General features: G+C 44.7%; 1 protein-coding gene across 1 annotated transcript; it reads right to left on the bottom strand.

Annotated features, from left to right (window-relative positions):
- Positions 1–6,924: 6,924 nt before the first annotated feature.
- Positions 6,925–14,779, bottom strand: UPK2 (uroplakin 2). The gene is made up of 5 exons (XM_082223327.1): positions 14,679–14,779; positions 12,248–12,403; positions 9,754–9,991; positions 8,609–8,688; positions 6,925–7,618 (listed from the first exon to the last, which is right to left on the bottom strand). Exons 1-5 carry the CDS (start codon positions 14,758–14,760, stop codon positions 7,482–7,484), a joined length of 693 nt encoding a protein of 230 aa, XP_082079453.1. The 5' UTR covers positions 14,761–14,779; the 3' UTR covers positions 6,925–7,481.
- Between the last annotated feature and the right edge of the window lie 2,493 nt (positions 14,780–17,272).

Genomic DNA, 17,272 nt, shown 5'->3' with positions numbered 1-17,272 from the left:
AAGCCTGGCGGTGGGGCGGAGAGACCTCCTCCCGCCGCCAGGCTTTGGAAGGCTGCTCCAAAGCCTGGCGGTGGGGCAGAGAGACCTCCCCGTGCCAGCCTTCGGATGGCTGTCCTGAAGACTTGTGGTGGGAGCAGTGGCGTAGCGTGGGGGGTGCACCTGGCGCAACATCTGGGGGGGGGGGCGCGGAAGAGACTTGAGTGCTAAAATCCACGGGTTAGGGGGCGCAAATTACTTGCCTTGCCCCGGGTGCTGAGAACCCACGCTACGCCACTGCGGCCTGAGACTCCTGGCTAGGAAACATGTGAGAGTCAGGGAGAGCCAGCCCAGCACGCCACCCTTTGAGAACGACGCTTCTCATATAGGAGAGTACAAAACCTTGTAAACATGAGATAGTAGTTTATGACTTGAGGGTGGGGCTCAAGTAACCCAGAACTAATAAGTCCCTCTGAGTTCAATGGGGCCAACTCTCAGGTATAGTCATAATTAATCCCCTGGAATTTGTAATTACACAGTGGCACCTTCAGAGCCAGCTTTTCCTTGGGAGGTGGTCACTACTACTACTACTACTACTTACTACCAATAATAATAATATTGTTGTTATTGTTGTTATTAAATTTGTAAATGTAAAAAAAAATAATTCGCAAATTTGTAATTCGTAAATTAAATCTTTATTAAAGCCTATGCAAAACGACCTAGCCAAGCTAGGGCCATTGAGAAACGATACAGGGCCATTGAGAGAACCTTCCTCCTTCCTTGCCGTGAGGGGTGAACAGAGACTGGAGATTTGGAAGGTTGACAGGGTCACTGGGTGTGAGGTGACAGGAGGAGAGGCTTAGAATCATAGAATTGTGGCGTTGGAAGGGACCTAAGGGTCATCTAGTCCAACCCCCTGCAATGCAGAAATCTCAGTTAAAGCATCCTTGACAGATGGCCATCCAACCTCTGCCTAAAAACCTCCAAGGAAAGGAGAGTTAACAGCCTCCCGAGGGAGATAGTTCCACTGTCAAACAGCTCTTACTGTCAGAAAGATTTTCTTGTTTAGTCAGAATCTCCTTTGGTTCCGTATGTTTAGTCGGAAGCCATTGGTTCAAGTCCTACCGTCTAGAGCAGGATAAAACAAGCATGTTCCCCCTTCCACGTGACAGCCCTTAAGTTGTTTGAAGATGGTTATATCTCCTCTCCATCTCCTCTTTTCCTGGCTAAACATACCCAGCTCCTTCTACCATTCCTCCTAAGGCTTGGTTTCCACAGCAAGTGTTGCTGGGAAGAAGAAGTGGGAAGAAAGACTGAAATCTGGACTCCCTCCATGCAGACTGAAGGTGTAAACAGGTGAATAAACCGTATTTCTTAAAGCTACGACATTGTCCTGAACACACCGTTAACATGTTTTGTAATGAGGAATGTTCAATAAAAGGACAACTGGAGGGGCCTTTACTTTGTTATATCTTCTACTTACATTCATGCCAGACTGAAGCCCAGACCTACCTAGAAAGCCACTCCCCTTCCCCAGGGTGGTGGAGTTGTGGGCGGGCAGCCGGGACCTCCCTGTGACCTGGCAGGGGGCAGAGGGATGCCACCCATGTCATTAGGGCTCCCAGCCACGTCACGCCCCCTGGCTGACCAATTAGGTTAGCTGGGGGCATGGCCAATGCTGTTTAAACTGCAGTGCAGCTGGGGGGGGGCAACCTCTATTTGCCTTTTTGTCGGGTCTCCCAGCCCACCCACCCTCTTTTTTATGCATTCCTTGATTGTGGCCTTGCTATGACTAATGTCGGCCGCCTGGTTGTGGGGGCCAGGGAGGAATTTTTCCACTTGGCAAATTGGCACCAGCCATTTGGTTTTCGCCTGCCTTGGAGCAATCATCACAACTTTGTAAGGCTAGGCATTGGGTAAGCCTTGTCATGGGAGGGGCGGTTGTTGCCTCTGGCTTGCCCCTCTACATTAAGGGTATCCCATTAAAGGGATCCAGGGGTGTGGAGCCTGTCCGAAGCCTGGGCTAGGGCCCTGCCACGGCCCCATCGGTGACCCTGGGGGTGCTCTTAATTGATGTATATCATAGGACTTCCCCTCTCGGTGGTTGACCCTTCAGAGACTTTCTGCAGTCGGTCAGGAGTCAGGATATAGTCTGGCTTCACCCAAATGCCTAAACCAAACCACTCACATCTGTAACCAATAAAGTTGTAACCTACTTTATCCCAATTAACCCAATATATTTGTGTCTGTGTGTTTATTTCGGAGGGAACTGGGGGGCCTGAGGCCTCGCTACACAACCAAACAACAAAGAAAGGGAAAGAAGAAAACAAAGAACAGGTGAGTCGGTAGGAAGAGAAAGAAAGAAAAGAGAGAACGTGGAGGGGGAAATTGAAGTCTTGTGTTTCAGGAGTCTCTCTTCAATATATAAACACTTTTCCTCACACAGTGAGCTCTGCTATGACTTTACTTGAGGGGTTCTCAACTTTCTACACCAGGACCCACTTGAGTTGAGACAGCTGAAAAGTACTGACACCCACCCCAGTCATAAAATAGTGGCACACTTCAGCATAATTGGCCAGCAGTTGAAGACATCCTTTTCTGATTTCTTTCCGCAGGGCCTGTAAGACAGAGTTGTTCCGCCTGGCCTTTGGCTTGGAGCCAGTTTGATTCCCTCCCCCTCTTTCTTTTTTCTTTCCCTTCTCCTGTGATGAGGCTGCATTTTAATATTTTAATGTTTCAATATTTTAATGTTGTATTTTAATTTTGTTTTTAAGTTGTATTCATTCAACTTATTTTTATTATTGCTTCTTAGCCGCCCTGAGCCCGGCCTTGGCTGGGGAGGGCGGGGTATATTATTATTATTATTATTATTATTATTATTATTATTATTATTATTATTTTCTGTCTCTTCAGAATTAAGTCCCCTTGAGTGCAATAGAACTTAATTTTTCTGGTAAATGGCAATAGCAGAGGTCAGCCTTTTTGAGTCCACGGCTCCCTTAGCCAACTATATTATTTCACCCCTGTGGGGGTCAGGAGCCCAGTTAGGTCACCTTTCCTGTAAAGGAGCCCTGGGGTGTTTGGAGAAAGCAGTAGAATTGGCAGCTGTAACTGTACTTGCCTTCCCTGCTTTCCTCGCCTCCATCTATGATTTGTAGTCCATAGCACAAAACAAAACAAAATGTATTTCCCAGTCGCTACTTATTTTTGCCACATTATTTGTCCATATTTTGGGCTTCCTCTAGGTGGCGCTATCTGCCAGTTTCCCCCTTTGCTTATAATGGAATGGCGCCACAATCATAAAGGGAAACAGTTTTTTTAAAAACTTTAACCAAACAAAATGTTCAGTGCTGCTATTCCCATATTTCAAGTACAGTGGTGCCTCGCAAGACGAAATTAATTCGTTCCGCAAGTCTCTTCGTCTTGCGGTTTTTTCGTCTTGCGATGCACGGTTTCCCATAGGAATGCATTGAAAATCAATTAATGCGTTCCTAGGGAAACCGCCTTCAGACCAGGTCCGGGGACAGTCTGTCCCCGGACCTCTTCTGAAGGCTGGGGGGGGGGGGACAAGGGCTTTTCTTCCCACTCCCAGCATTTTAAAAAACCCTGGGACAGCGGAGGATTTCTCCGCTGTCCGGGGCGATTTAAAAGCCCCTGGGAAGGCAGGCAGGGGGGACAAAGACTTTCGCCCCCTGCCCGCCTTCAGAAGGTGTTCCCGCCCCCCGCCCCACTTTGGAACAGCTTTCCGAAGTGGGGCGGCTGGGGCAGGTGTCCCCGCCCCCCGCCCCACTTTGGAACAGCTTTCCGAAGTGGGGCGGCTGGGGCAGGTGTCCCCGCCCCCCCTTCGGTACAGCGTTTTAAAATGCTGGGGGTCGGGAGCGAAGCGCTGCCGACCCCCAGCATTTTAAAATCTCCCCGTGTCCCAGGAAGATTTTAAAATGCTGGGGGTCGGCAGCGCTTCGCTCCCGACCCCCAGCATTTTAAAACCTTCCCGGGACACGGGGAGATTTTAAAATGCTGGGGGTCGGCAGCACTTCGCTCCCGACCCCCAGCATTTTAAAACCTCCCCGGGACAGGGGGAGATTTTAAAATGCTGGGGGTCGGCAGCTAACGCTTCGCTCCTGACCCCCAGCATTTTAAAACCTCCCCGGGACAGGGGGAGATTTTAAAATGCTGGGGGTCGGCAGCTAACGCTTCGCTCCCGCCCGCCAGCATTTTAAGATCTCCCGGGGCAGGCGGGGGGGGGGGAGGCAGGCGGGGGGAGCAAAGACTTTTGCCCCCCCGCCGGCCTTCAGAAGAGGTCCTCTTCTGAAGGCCGGCTGTGGGCGAAAGTCTTTGCTCCCGACCGCCAGCATTTCCCTATGGGCTTTCGTCTTGCGATGCAAGCCCATAGGGAAATTCGTCTTGCGAAGCGCCTCCAAAACAGAAAACCCTTTCGTCTTGCGGGTTTTCCGTCTTGCGAGGCATTCGTCTTGCGGGGTACCACTGTACAGTGGTACCTTGATTCTCAAACTTAGTCCGTTCAACTTCCAAAGCGTTCTAAAACCAAGGCACACTTTCCCATAGAAAAAGTAAAAAAAATTTCTTCCAGTAGCACCTTAAAGACCAACTAAGTTAGTTCTTGGTATGAGCTTTCGTGTGCATGCACACTTCTTCAGATACACTGAAACAGAAGTTGCCAGATCCTTCTATATAGTGAGAAGGTGGGGAGGGGTATTACTCAGAAGGGTGGTGGGAATGGGAGATAGGCAGATAGCTGGGAGAGCCTGTTGACGACTCTTAACGACTGTAATACCTATCTACTACTTTCCCATAGAAAGTAATGCAAAATGAATTAATCCATTCCAGACTTTTAAAAAGTACAAGTAGTCTCAGGAGGAGATCAGATCTCCCTATTATTATTATTATTTTTTTTTAAAAAAACCCTCAATAGCAGTCAAGGGGAGAGGGGCAAATGAAGTGGGACAGTGTTGCTGGCGGAGAAGTTTAATCCTTTCCTAGTGCCATGTTCCCAATTAAAATCGCACCATCAGGTTGTTTGCCCTATAGGGGAAAACATACATGCACAAATAAATGATTCTATGAAATCATTTATCTGACCGAACCCAAAGGGTGCTCATCAATGGTTCCTCTTCATCCTGGAGAAGAGTGACTAGTGGGGTGCCACAGGGTTCTGTCTTGGGCCCGGTCTTATTCAACATCTTTATCAACGACTTGGATGATGGACTCAAGGGCATCCTGATCAAATTTGCAGATGACACCAAACTGGGAGGGGTGGCTAACACCCCAGAGGACAGGATCATACTTCAAAACGACCTTGACAGATTAGAGAACTGGGCAAAAACAAACAAGATGAATTTTAACAGGGAGAAATGTAAAGTATTGCACTTGGGCAAAAAAAAATGAGAGGCACAAATACAAGATGGGTGACACCTGGCTTGAGAGCAGTACATGTGAAAAGGATCTAGGAGTCTTGACCACAAACTCGACATGAGCCAACAGTGTGACGCGGCAGCTAAAAAAGCCAATGCAATTCTGGGCTGCATCAATAGGAGTATAGCATCTAGATCAAGGGAAGTAATAGTGCCACTGTATTCTGCTCTGGTCAGACCACACCTGGAGTACTGTGTCCAGTTCTGGGCACCACAATTCAAGGACACTGACAAACTGGAACGTGTCCAGAGGAGGGCAACCAAAATGGTCAAAGGCCTGGAAACGATGCCTTATGAGGAACGGCTAAGGGAGCTGGGCATGTTTAGCCTGCAGAAGAGGAGGTTAAGGGGTGATATGATAGCCATGTTCAAATATATAAAAGGATGTCACATAGAGGAGGGAGAAAGGTTGTTTTCTGCTGCTCCAGAGAAGCGGACACGGAGCAATGGATCCAAACTACAAGAAAGAAGATTCCACCTAAACATTAGGAAGAACTTCCTGACAGTCAGAGCTGTTTGACAGTGGAATTTGCTGCCAAGGAGTGTGGTGGAGTCTCCTACTTTGGAGGTCTTTAAGCAGAGGCTTGACAACCATATGTCAGGAGTGCTCTGATGATGTTTCCTGCTTGGCAGGGGGTTGGACTCGATGGCCCTTGTGGTCTCTTCCAACTCTATGATTCTATGATTCTATGAATAGCAGCTTTGGGGGTGCTTTGTTTAAAAATGCAGCAGATCCCCAATGTCACACTGAGTTTGGCTCTTAGCTATAGAATATCCTCCTTATTCTAGCTGCCTGTCTAGCTGCAGTGAGCTGTACTTGGTGATGAGATAATACTAAGGATGATACCTTATGTCTTGAGAGAAACAATGGAAATATCATCACCCAATTTTGCTCAACATGGTCCTCCTTTTGGGAGGGCAGCAACATTTTGTATACAGTGTGAGTAAACAATAAAGAAGTAAGGTACACCCTCCTGTATTGCTACTTCGCAATAAGTTGTTCACATGTTAAAGGGATTAGAAAAAGAGGGGTTCAAACATCTGGGAGCGGATCAGAAGGGTCTAAATGGGGCTGTCACACTACACTTAGCCACACTACACTTAGCCAGGAGGATGACTAAAACTGCAGTCTTGGAATAAGCCTGACTGAAATCCATAGGGCTTACTTCTGAATGGATATGCATAGATTTTGCAATATAAACCCTGCAGTATTCATTCATTCATTCATTCATTCATTCATTCATTTCTACTACTACTATAAACCAGCATGCATTGTAGCATACAATCAGAAACTAAAAGACAAAGAAGACACAAAGATTAACAATTTATCATTTCTTCAATTTAGACACAATGATTACAAAAGTGTTTTTGTGAGTGTCATTTTGTATTACATGACATTGGAGCATTTAGGACTGTACAATGTTTGATCATTTTTATTTTATAGTAGAAAGTAGACCAAGCCTGTCCAAAAGTGCACTTGTATAAATGTGAAAATAGCAAGCTGCCTTATTGGACCAAAGTCTACCAGCCTTTGGGTTTTGCAGATGTATTCTTTTTTAGGCAGGCAGGAATAATGAAGAATAAAGCATTAAAATTTGCATATGCACCTTTGTAGAAGTTGGTCCAGTTTAAGGTGTCACTTTAAGAGTTTTCCCTCCTCTTAATTCTCTGGAACTTCCATTCCCCACACTAAAGACATTGAAATTGTTATTATGATTCAGACTCATCTAAGCAGCATTTCATACATTATGCGGCAACAACAAAGGTTTGTCACCAATGAACATACAGGGAACCACAATCTCATTTTCAGATATATAGACTTTAAAAACATACTGTGGGAAGAGGCCACATAAACAGCATAAATTCTGCAGTCATTGTAGGTTAAATTCTACACACACAAAAAAACACCCCAAAACATTTTTAAGATACTCTCGTTCTTCAGAATGCTTGTTCTTTGACTGAAAACATGTCACTAAAGTACATTCTTTGATTCTCGGGGAAAATCCTGCAGTTGATTCATATCTGTTGTTGCCACTGTTCCAGAAGAAAGGAAGTGCTGAGTTGCCTGGCGTTCTATTTCTTATTTGAAAGAGCTACTGCTACAATTAAGGCAACTACTAGGACAGCCCCACCAACGGAGACCAGAATGGTGATTACTATCATTCCTCCGGCTCGCTCAAACATCACATCAGCAGTTTCATAGTTTGTCACTGGAATGCAAAAGGAAAACGGGTTCAAGAATCAAACACAGGGGTCAGCAAATGTTTTCAGCAGGGGGCCGGTCCACTGTCCCTCAGACCTTGTGGGGGGCCAGACTATATTTTTTGGGGGGAGGGAATGAACGAATTCCTATGCCCCACAAATAACCCAGAGATGCATTTTAAATAAAAGGACACATTCTACTCATGTAAAAACATGCTGATTCCTGGACCATCCGCAGGCCAGATTGAGAAGGCGATTGGGCTGAATCCGGCCCCCGGGCCTTAGTTTGCCTACCCATGAATTAAAGCAATCAAGACAGATTGGGTCAAAGTCCATTTATAAATGGTCAAAGTCCATTTTATATCCCTACTAAGGAAGTACTTTATACTTATGTATAACAACTAAAAATATTGCACTGAGGTATTCAGGCAGGACTTGTATAACACGAGTATACACACAACATATTCCTATTGAATCAACAAAGTGGCAGAGTGGTCCCACGTGACTGAACACTCCTTCCTACAGAAAGAACATTACTTCCACACAGAGAACTAGAGGTCAGGAGGACAAGTACCAACTTCTCCATATCAGAAAAAACTAAGCCCAGCAAAGTTGTTCCTGTGTTAGTTTTTTGGGTGGTGGGGGAAGCAAAGTGTATTGTGGCATAGTCTAAGAATTTTTAGTCTGGCCTACATGTGCACCTGTGAAGTGGACTCTAGTGTATGGAATCTATTGTCATAATAAAAGTGGTTAGACTTTAAGGTTCCGCTTGTTCACAACTCACAAGTGTATCTATTTTTATTTTCACACGGTGGGTGGCATCCGTACATCAATGGCCATTTAGGTTACGCAGCAGTGGAAAACCCAGATTCAAAATCTTTCACATACCAAGTAGGTGAATATTTTCTGCTACCATATCTGTCCTTAACTGCACAGATATTTTTTAACTGGGTAACGTATTACATTCTAGGATACATCTATTCATTTCTGAAACTCACCATTTTTGGTCTGTATTGCTGTTGACCAATCTGTATGAGCTCTTATTGTAGACTTGCCATCCAAGAAAAAGAAGTTCACCCTAGAAAATAGAGATTAAAAGGCCAGGGAAAATTCATATGCACTTTAAAATATCAAGTATGAAAATAGAACTGGAGACAATCTCATTGTAGTCTTTGCCCCATGTTTTAACATGTTATATAGGAATGCTCGACCCACCATCCTGAATCCATAGTCTTAGCTTCTATTATTAAAATTTGGTCTTGCCCTGGGGGGAATGTTGCCTTTTTAGAATACTGGTACTATGTACTTTTGCTTTTATATTGGAAAATAAATGCAGGTGGTGTGCAAAAAATGGCCATAATTAAAAGTGTGCACACATAATAAAGTTATTGATAACAACCAAAATCACTTACCTGGTTCAACCTGTCTCTTCTACTATTTTATACTGTATGGTACTAGTTAAACCCAAAAGATCTATCGTTAATAGGTAAGCAAAGGATGGGGAGTTTCTCCTACGCCACAAGCATTCTAATGGAACAAGAAAGCTTTTTACACCATTCCTGGAAACCCTGGTAGAATGCAGCCTAATTTTATTTAAGTGGTAAACATGTGTTGGACTATGCCACTCCAGATTGTACTAAAAATCTTCTCCCTATAAAAAGATTTATTCCATGTAAAAAAAAACTAGATACCAGGGGAGCCTAGCTTTTGCCCCATCATCATGCTAATTCTCCATGTGTATATATGGAGGAGAATTCAGACATAAGGACCCCCCTCTGTATTCTCAAATGGTACGGATCCCATTCACTGAGAACTGGAATATTATTATTATTATTATTATTATTATTATTATTATTATTATTATTAATTTATACCCCGCCCATATCATGTGCCTATCCTGAGATCATTCCAAAGGCAAGGTTCCTGCTGATTGTAAACTATTTTAAACACAAGCTTGATGTTTGCAGTGTCCTAGAATGCTACAACCTCAGTTCCTCCCCTGCCTAGATGCAGCCCAACATACACCAGTAACCATCTGAAAAGTACAAATGTTTAGCCTCTAAAATTAGTGCATGGTCTGTAAATAAAATATACATTATTTTTAAAAAGTCAGAGGTGCATATATTTCAGTGTTCATAGTTACCTATAAAATGTGGATGGCTTGAGGGCTTGATTGCAGAAGGGACCTTTAGTTTGACGGCAAAATTCTGATCCCACCTGGTAGCCTACGACTGTCATGAGCTCATATTGGCTGTTATCTAAATCCAGGACCACAATGTCCCTAGCTACTTCACAGGAGACACTCTTGAATTCCCCAGCAAAATAAAGAGTGGCTTGAGGCGTCTTGCGGAGATTTTCAATCTGTTCAGTATCTGTCACACCTTCAAAAGATGAAGAACAGCCCATAATATGATAATGACAAATATATTTCATCAGTACAGCACAAAGAGTCATTCCAGCATTTAGAAACGGAAAATGTTACAGCTCTTTTGGGATGGCACCTGTTCAGATGGCAGGTGAGGGGTTGCCTCTTTGATATGCAACCAAGAATAAACTTTCTATGCATGAATAAAAAGCTAGCCCAGCCTTCTTCTTGACATGCTGGATTTCTCTATTTGAGGGGCCTCTCTCTTTCCTTTTCCAAAAATGGATCACTGAAAAATGAAATCCCTTCTTCTTGGAAGCCTGCACTGGTAGAAATGAGAAAGAACACTACATGCTATTTCCATACCCTCCAAATTTTTGTTCCCAAAATTGGGACATCAGGAGGGACACACCTTCTTCTGTTCCGGCATTCTGGCACTCGTTAGCAGGATCACACCAGAGGTGGCACAGCCCTGCTGACTTGCACCAGAGTGAGCATCTTTTGGTCCAGCACTCTGGACTCACACCAGATGAAAAAACAGGACCTTCCGGGCAGTGGCAGAGCTTCATGCGGGGCGGAGAGCAGGCGGGGGCATGGCATGTGTCCTGGGGGCATGGCATACCACCTGCTGGGGCTTGGCACCTAGCGGGGGGTCCGCCGCGATGGCACCCCACCGGGATGGAGCTGCCAGGGGCGGTGCGCTCCCCCCGCCCTCCTCTTCCTCCGCCAGTGCTTCCGGGATCCAAACAGAAGCTGGGATTGGCTTCTGTGATCTGGTATGTCCCACTTAAAATGGGACACTTGAGGGACAGGCACTAGCAATCATGAGCTCCAAATTCTTGTCATCCAAAGCAGTGTCAGGTAAAGACATTTAAAGGATTATATAAAGCCAAGAAAGTAGACAGAAGACTAGACTCATCATTCTGCTAAATTCTTCAGCTTAATGGAGGGGGCATGATTGTGTGCACCTCTCTGTGTCCCTCTATATCTGTAAATCCAAGCAAACAGAACAACATGGCCCAAGAGCTTAAGGGGACTAAAACGTGACCCAGAACCTATTCATTTTCCTGAATATATGACCACCTTTCTTTGTATTACAGGCAAACCGCCAAACCCAGTTGTATTTATTGTACTCCCCACCCTCCCACTTTGTACTGTTATGCTGGTTACCGCTTTGGGTGCCTTTGGGTCAAAATACTGTACATAAATAAGCCACAGCATAGCATAACATCCTTGGGGAGCCCTTTCCAGTAGCAAAGAGCCCATCATTCCCCCAGTTTCCATTGCTCAAGTCTACGGCCTGGCTAAATGACAGAAAAACGTTCTCATTTACAGTTTTAATATTGTGAGATGGACAGATAAGGAAGCATAAAATATGTTGTATTTTTCTTTCCTCAAGCACTCTTATTGCATGTCCAGATAAGGAAAAGAGAAAAAGATTACAGCACTCAGTCGCTAATTCTCTACATTATGAAAGAGTCCCTGAAAAATGGTCCACGTATTCTGTTGGTCATTTCAAAGCAAGAGGGATTGGGACTGGAAAGTCCAGCTGAGACGTACATTAATGGAAAAGGAATGAAGTAAAACGTGGAACAGAAATGCTGTAGTTTTTATCTTCAGTTCTTGATCAGCAAGTTTTGCTTGTCTGTGAGGTGCCACAAGACGAAGGATAAGGAAAATATCTGTCCCCCCTCAGGTCACATCTGCTGGTGACTCTTGTTATTTTAAACTTTCTCAGGCTGGACTGCAGTTTTAAAACCTGGTTTTGAAAGTTGTATACTGAGCACTTGGGATATAAAGGGATATGAATGTTAATGTTTTTCCCTATGTTTCAGGCACTCGGCATTTAAATGCCCTTGAGGTGGGTTGCATGGGAGCTATGTGGAAATAAGTTTTTAAAATTCACACAGCCGCAGGTTCATCACTTCTGGAAGACAGCCGCAACAGACCATCCCCTCAGCTGCTGACTTCTGCTCAAAGTAGAATGCTGAGGTTTGTCCTCTGGAGAAGCATGTGAGACTTTTAATAGAAGGGAAACAATTATTAGACCAAGGGGGGGCTACCCTTTGGCCTTCCAAATGTTGTTGAACTATAAAGCCCATAATTCCTGCCTACTGGGGCTGATAGGAAGTGGAGCCCAACAAGATCTAGAGGGCCACAGGTTCTCCATATCTGGATTAGAGTAACGAAATCTCTCAGACAGGATCCCACTCATTCCTGCACGGCTGCATCAAATGTTACATGCACACACATACATACATAAGTCCCATACCTGGCAAAGTGGACGAGTCAGGAAGTTGAGCTACAGCTATTCTCACTGTGGCTGGAGTAAACTTTGCAGTGGTAACACACTTTGGGATATTGACAAGAAAGTAGGTGCTCATGTAGGTTGTTAAAAGCATGCTGTTGTTAGGGAAAAACTCCAATGCTGAAAAACAAAATGAAAAGTAACATCATGGTCTTGTTCCATGGGATAGCTAATTTATCACAAACCCTGTCAATTGAATAAAGAGCACTTTTCAAAGTGCCTTTGCTTGAATCACAGCCCCAAACTTGCAGATAGCCATCAGTAAGGGCAAAGACATAAACAGACATTTATTGCTATGTTCAGAGGAGGCTCCTACTTTTAAAACAGCTCCATCCCCTCCCAGTCAGAAGGGGGCAAGAATTATTGTGAAACTTTCAGTGGTACTGCTTCTGAAAGTCCCAAGTCTACAGCACTGACATAGGTTGCTCCTATTCAGAAGCTGTTGTGCAAAATGCTTGATGGCAGCTGCTGCAGAATGCCATACCATGTGCCAAATTTTCTCCACACACACTCAACAATATTCAATAGCTGAATGTGTTGTGCTGTTTCAAATTGCAGGCCCAGTGAGATGCTGAAATGGGCTGGCTCAGGCATGCAGGTCCATCACTTCATGAGCACAGACCTGAATCGTGACAGCTGTGTCTGAATGAACCATCAGCCAGATTTCAAATGGAGGGCTTTTTATTAGAACCAGCTCAGTTTAGCTGCCATTCTCGTCATGAAAAACTGCACACACATGGTTCTAAGTAATAAAAGAAGACTGATTCCTTCAGTTGAGTTGCCTTCTCTAAGTGGTTAAAAAAATTTTCTCTATGAAAGAATTATGCTACTGAAGACTAAACTGCTCCCTAGTGAAAAAGAACTCATTTAATACTCAAAGACAGCTAGAAGGATTATGCCCTCCAAAAAAGATAGATAGACAGACAGATAGACAGACAGACAGATAGAATCACAAATGGGGGTGGAGTTTCAAAGAACTGGAGGTCTTCAGCGTATATAGGTCAGGAGTAGGGAATGTTTTCCCGCCAGAGGCCACATTCTCTTCCAGAGAGGCTTCTGGAGGCCACATGCTAATGGTAGGCAGGGCCAGGGGCAAAAGTGACCCCTGAATGTGAATGTTGCCATACTCCAAGGAGACCTTCCAGGCAGGCAAAACCACCGAAGTAGAGTTTGAAGCAGAGTCCTTGAGGATGAGGCCTTCTGAGAGGGGGGGGGGTTTGAGGAGGGACACAAGCCAGGGAGAGTCCAGGGGCCCGAGAGACAGATCTGAGGTGCTGGCGTAAGGCAAGGAAACATCAAACTTTAGTCTGCACAGGCGGAGGGCCAGCAGAACTGCTTTTCACCCTATCAGTTTATCATAATAATCCATCTCTATTCAAATGTGTTTTTTAATCTCAGCAAACAACCTAAAAACAATAACCTGAAAAACTCATTAGCTGCCCATCAGCATGTTTGCCCTTTAGCCATCCAGGGCCACCCGCTGCTTCCTTTCTGAAGAGAGCATTACAGCAGCAGCGAAACATGTTTTGCATACAGCATTGCAAGAATAACTGAAATATGATGTTGTTAACATTGTGGCTTCTCTGATGTAGTGGCAGGGAACATAAAGCTTATTTGGTTTCTTCCCTAACAGCTTCATATGAAATGTATCTTACGTTGCTCTATTTATATCTCTGAAAATATATCACAAACAAAATGATTTCTCCATTATTGCTTTAACATACAGATGTCCTTTCTAGCTTTCTACTCATGTCATGAGGCTTTCTAGTCATTTGTCATTTCTCGGCGATTATCAGTTATAGCCTTGAAGGTTTCAGTTCTTTCTCAGACATATACAATGCAACTCCACTGAATTATTAGTTGTGATTCTTTGTTTTCTGAAGTGCTGCTTGGAACCGTACATAAAAGTAAATTTCTTTATGACAAGGATTGATTTATTGTAAGGTTGCCAAGAAAAAAATATTGAAGCAAAGTTATTATGCTTTTAACATCTGCGTGAGAAGCAGAAATTCAGTTCTTTGGGGGCGTCCAGTTGTAATAATGGGGAAAGCTTAAGTATCTGAATTTTGTCACACAGCTTTTAAAGGTACAGGACTCTCCCAAGGGAAGAAAACAACAATAACAGTGGAAGAGAAAGTCTGAAAGTATCAGCAGAATCAGGTCATGATGAGAAAAAGATTATGGATTAAATATTTTGCAAGCAAATCATATGTGTAGTGTAGAACATAAACTGTTACCGGCATTTAATATGAACAGTTATTTGCCATAAAACATCACCAAAACATATGGAACTTCATCAATATAAATTTATGTACTGAGATGACAGTGGGCTTTATGCTCTACACTTCAACGCTTTGTCAACCTATTCCTGCTCAAGCAAGAAGGTAATACTTACTGATTTTTTCCAGGTCTTCCACTGGAACAGCCCATCCAGATCCCAAACTGCCAAGCAAACACAAGAGCAAACTCAGCTTCATGTTGTACAGCCAAGACTTAACTAAGTGGCCAACTGAAAGGACAGTTGGTCAAACGGCAAGTTTTCTGCTTTGGCCGGGCGGGAGGGCGGGCGGTGTGGATGGGCAGCCCATTCTTTTGTAAGCATGAAATGGGCCAGAAAAACAAGGAAAACAAGATAATCAGGTGCTGCACAAGCAAGACACTTATGCAAGAACACAGTCCTTAACGTATTGGGAACTGCATACTTACCTATAAAAGCACTTACAGGAATGTTAAAAAAAAAAATTATGAGAACTGGGCTGAAACAAGATAGTTTTCTTTTTATATTCCTAATGGAGTCCATTCTTTCAGAAGAATATCAGGAGCATACCCATGGTAATATTTAACATTTATACACAGCTTCAGAGATTTAAAAAAACCTTGTTAGTGTGTGAGAGGTTCCAAAGTCATCTGTCTGTGCCCAGAGTTAATGTTGTTAATGTGGGGTAGACTGTAGAAAATAAATAACATACACATTATGTGATCAAGGTATCTTGAGAGACCACCTTCCCCTTCCCTCCCTGGCAGCTCAGTGCATTCAGCAGGAGAGTTTAATGCTAAGAAGCCTTAGCATTAAACTTAGAAGAGGGCTGTCGCTGCCCCTGTTTTTGGGGCATCATAATTTTGAGATACAACTGAAGACATTTTTGTTTCAACAAGCTTTTCCAGCTGGATGGAAAACTCACCTACGTACTCATCTCTGCCTTCGGTGCTCATTTTCTATTGTTTTAAAACATCCTTCGTTTTCTATGCATTTCTTTTGAACCTATTTTAGTTATTTTTATTGTAAATCACTTTGAGACTTATGTAAAAAGCAATTAATAAACTAATAAAATTATTATCATTTCAGTTTTTTAAAAAGTTAACTTTCTACTGTAAATGTACCCTTTCATGCAAAAACAGCATATGTAGTCTTTGGGAATTGGATAGATCTGCAGGTATGTATTTTTTTCTGTTGTATTTGGGCTCATCCTCACTTCCGCTTGTCCTGTGCCTAGAAAGCATGGGGCTGAGCAGTTTTCTCCTTGCCCTGCTCCCAGGGGTGAAGTGTGGGGGAGCCAGGGGGGCCGTGACCCCGGGCACACAATATGGGGGGCACAAACCAGCCCCCCCGATATCCCTGTAGCAACCTGCCGGGCTGTGGCAGTGAGGGCTGGGTGAGCGCAGAGGAGGTTCTTCACCCTCCATGTCCCACCTTGCCCAGTTCACAAGTGCCTGCCTGTCAGCGGTGAGGGCTGGATGAGTGCGGAGGCTGAAGAGCACTCTCTGCGCCCCACCCCTGACCTGGAAAACCAGCTATTCTCAGGCGAAACCCACTGTTCAGCTCTAAATCGGAAGAAACTGCAACCCACAGAAAACCCAACAAGCCATTTGCGCCAACTGAGTGCTAAAGAGCCATTTTCCCCAGGGAAAGAGGAAGTGTGGCTAAGCCCTTGACTCAAGAATAGTGCTAATGGGGTCTTCCAAATAGTAGCAACTCCCTCCAAGAACAAAGCATGGATCTCATAGAAGCACTACTCTTTGTTGCAGAGGGTTAGAACTTGTCCCTGTTTTGCCACAGCAGTAACTTGTCCACCTCTACTAGACACCTAAGAATGCCATGTGTCCTAGTACAGTGGTGCCTCGCAAGACGAAATTAATTCTTTCCGCAAGTTTTTTCTTCTTGCGAGTTTTTCGTCTTGCGAAGCACGGTTTCCCATAGGAATGCATTGAAAATCAATTAATGCGTTCCTAGGGAAACCGCCTTCTGACCAGGTCCGGGGACAGTCTGTCCCCCGACCTCTTCTGAAGGCTGGGGGGGGGACAAGGGCTCTGCTGTCCCAGGGAGATTTTAAAATGCTGGGGGTCGGGAGCGAAGCGTTCGCTGCCGACCCCCAGCATTTTAAAATCTCCCCGGGACAGCAGAGACCCGGGGAGATTTTAAAATGCTGGGGGTGGGCAGCGAACGCTTCGCTCCCGCCCGCCAGCATTTTAAGATCGCCCGGGGCAGCGGAGAAGTCTCCGCTGTCCCGGGAAGGCAGGCGGGGGGGGAGCAAAGACTTTTGCCCCCCGCCGGCCTTCAGAAGAGGTCCAGGACCTCTTCTGAAGGCCGGCTGTGGACGAAAGTCTTTGCTCCCAACCGCCAGCAATTTAAAACAGGTCCCCGGAGATTTCCCTATGGGCTTTCGTCTTGCGAAGCAAGCCCATAGGGAAATTCGTCTTGCGAAGCGCCTCCAAAACAGAAAACCCTTTCGTCTTGCGGGTTTTCCGTCTTGCGAGGCATTCGTCTTGCGGGGTACCACTGTATGACCTAGTTATTTATACCCCTCTTGGCTTCACAGCCTTCTCCAACCTGGAAATTGTTTGGGGAGCCTGGGATTCCGAGTCGGAAGCCATCTGTTTTAAATGTGCTTGAAATGTATGGTGTGCCTGCAGCCTGAGATTCTTTTGCTCCGGTTTCTGACAGCGGAAAGGTCAGTCTTGTCCGGTCCTATCCCTTCACCACTGTCCCTG

Source organism: Podarcis vaucheri (genome assembly GCF_965113315.1).
Source record: "Podarcis vaucheri genome assembly, chromosome: 5".
In the NCBI taxonomy this organism is placed as follows: Eukaryota; Metazoa; Chordata; class Lepidosauria; order Squamata; family Lacertidae; genus Podarcis; species Podarcis vaucheri.
The sequence above is the reverse complement of the archived record's forward strand: the minus strand, read 5'-3'. Positions and strand labels throughout refer to the sequence as shown.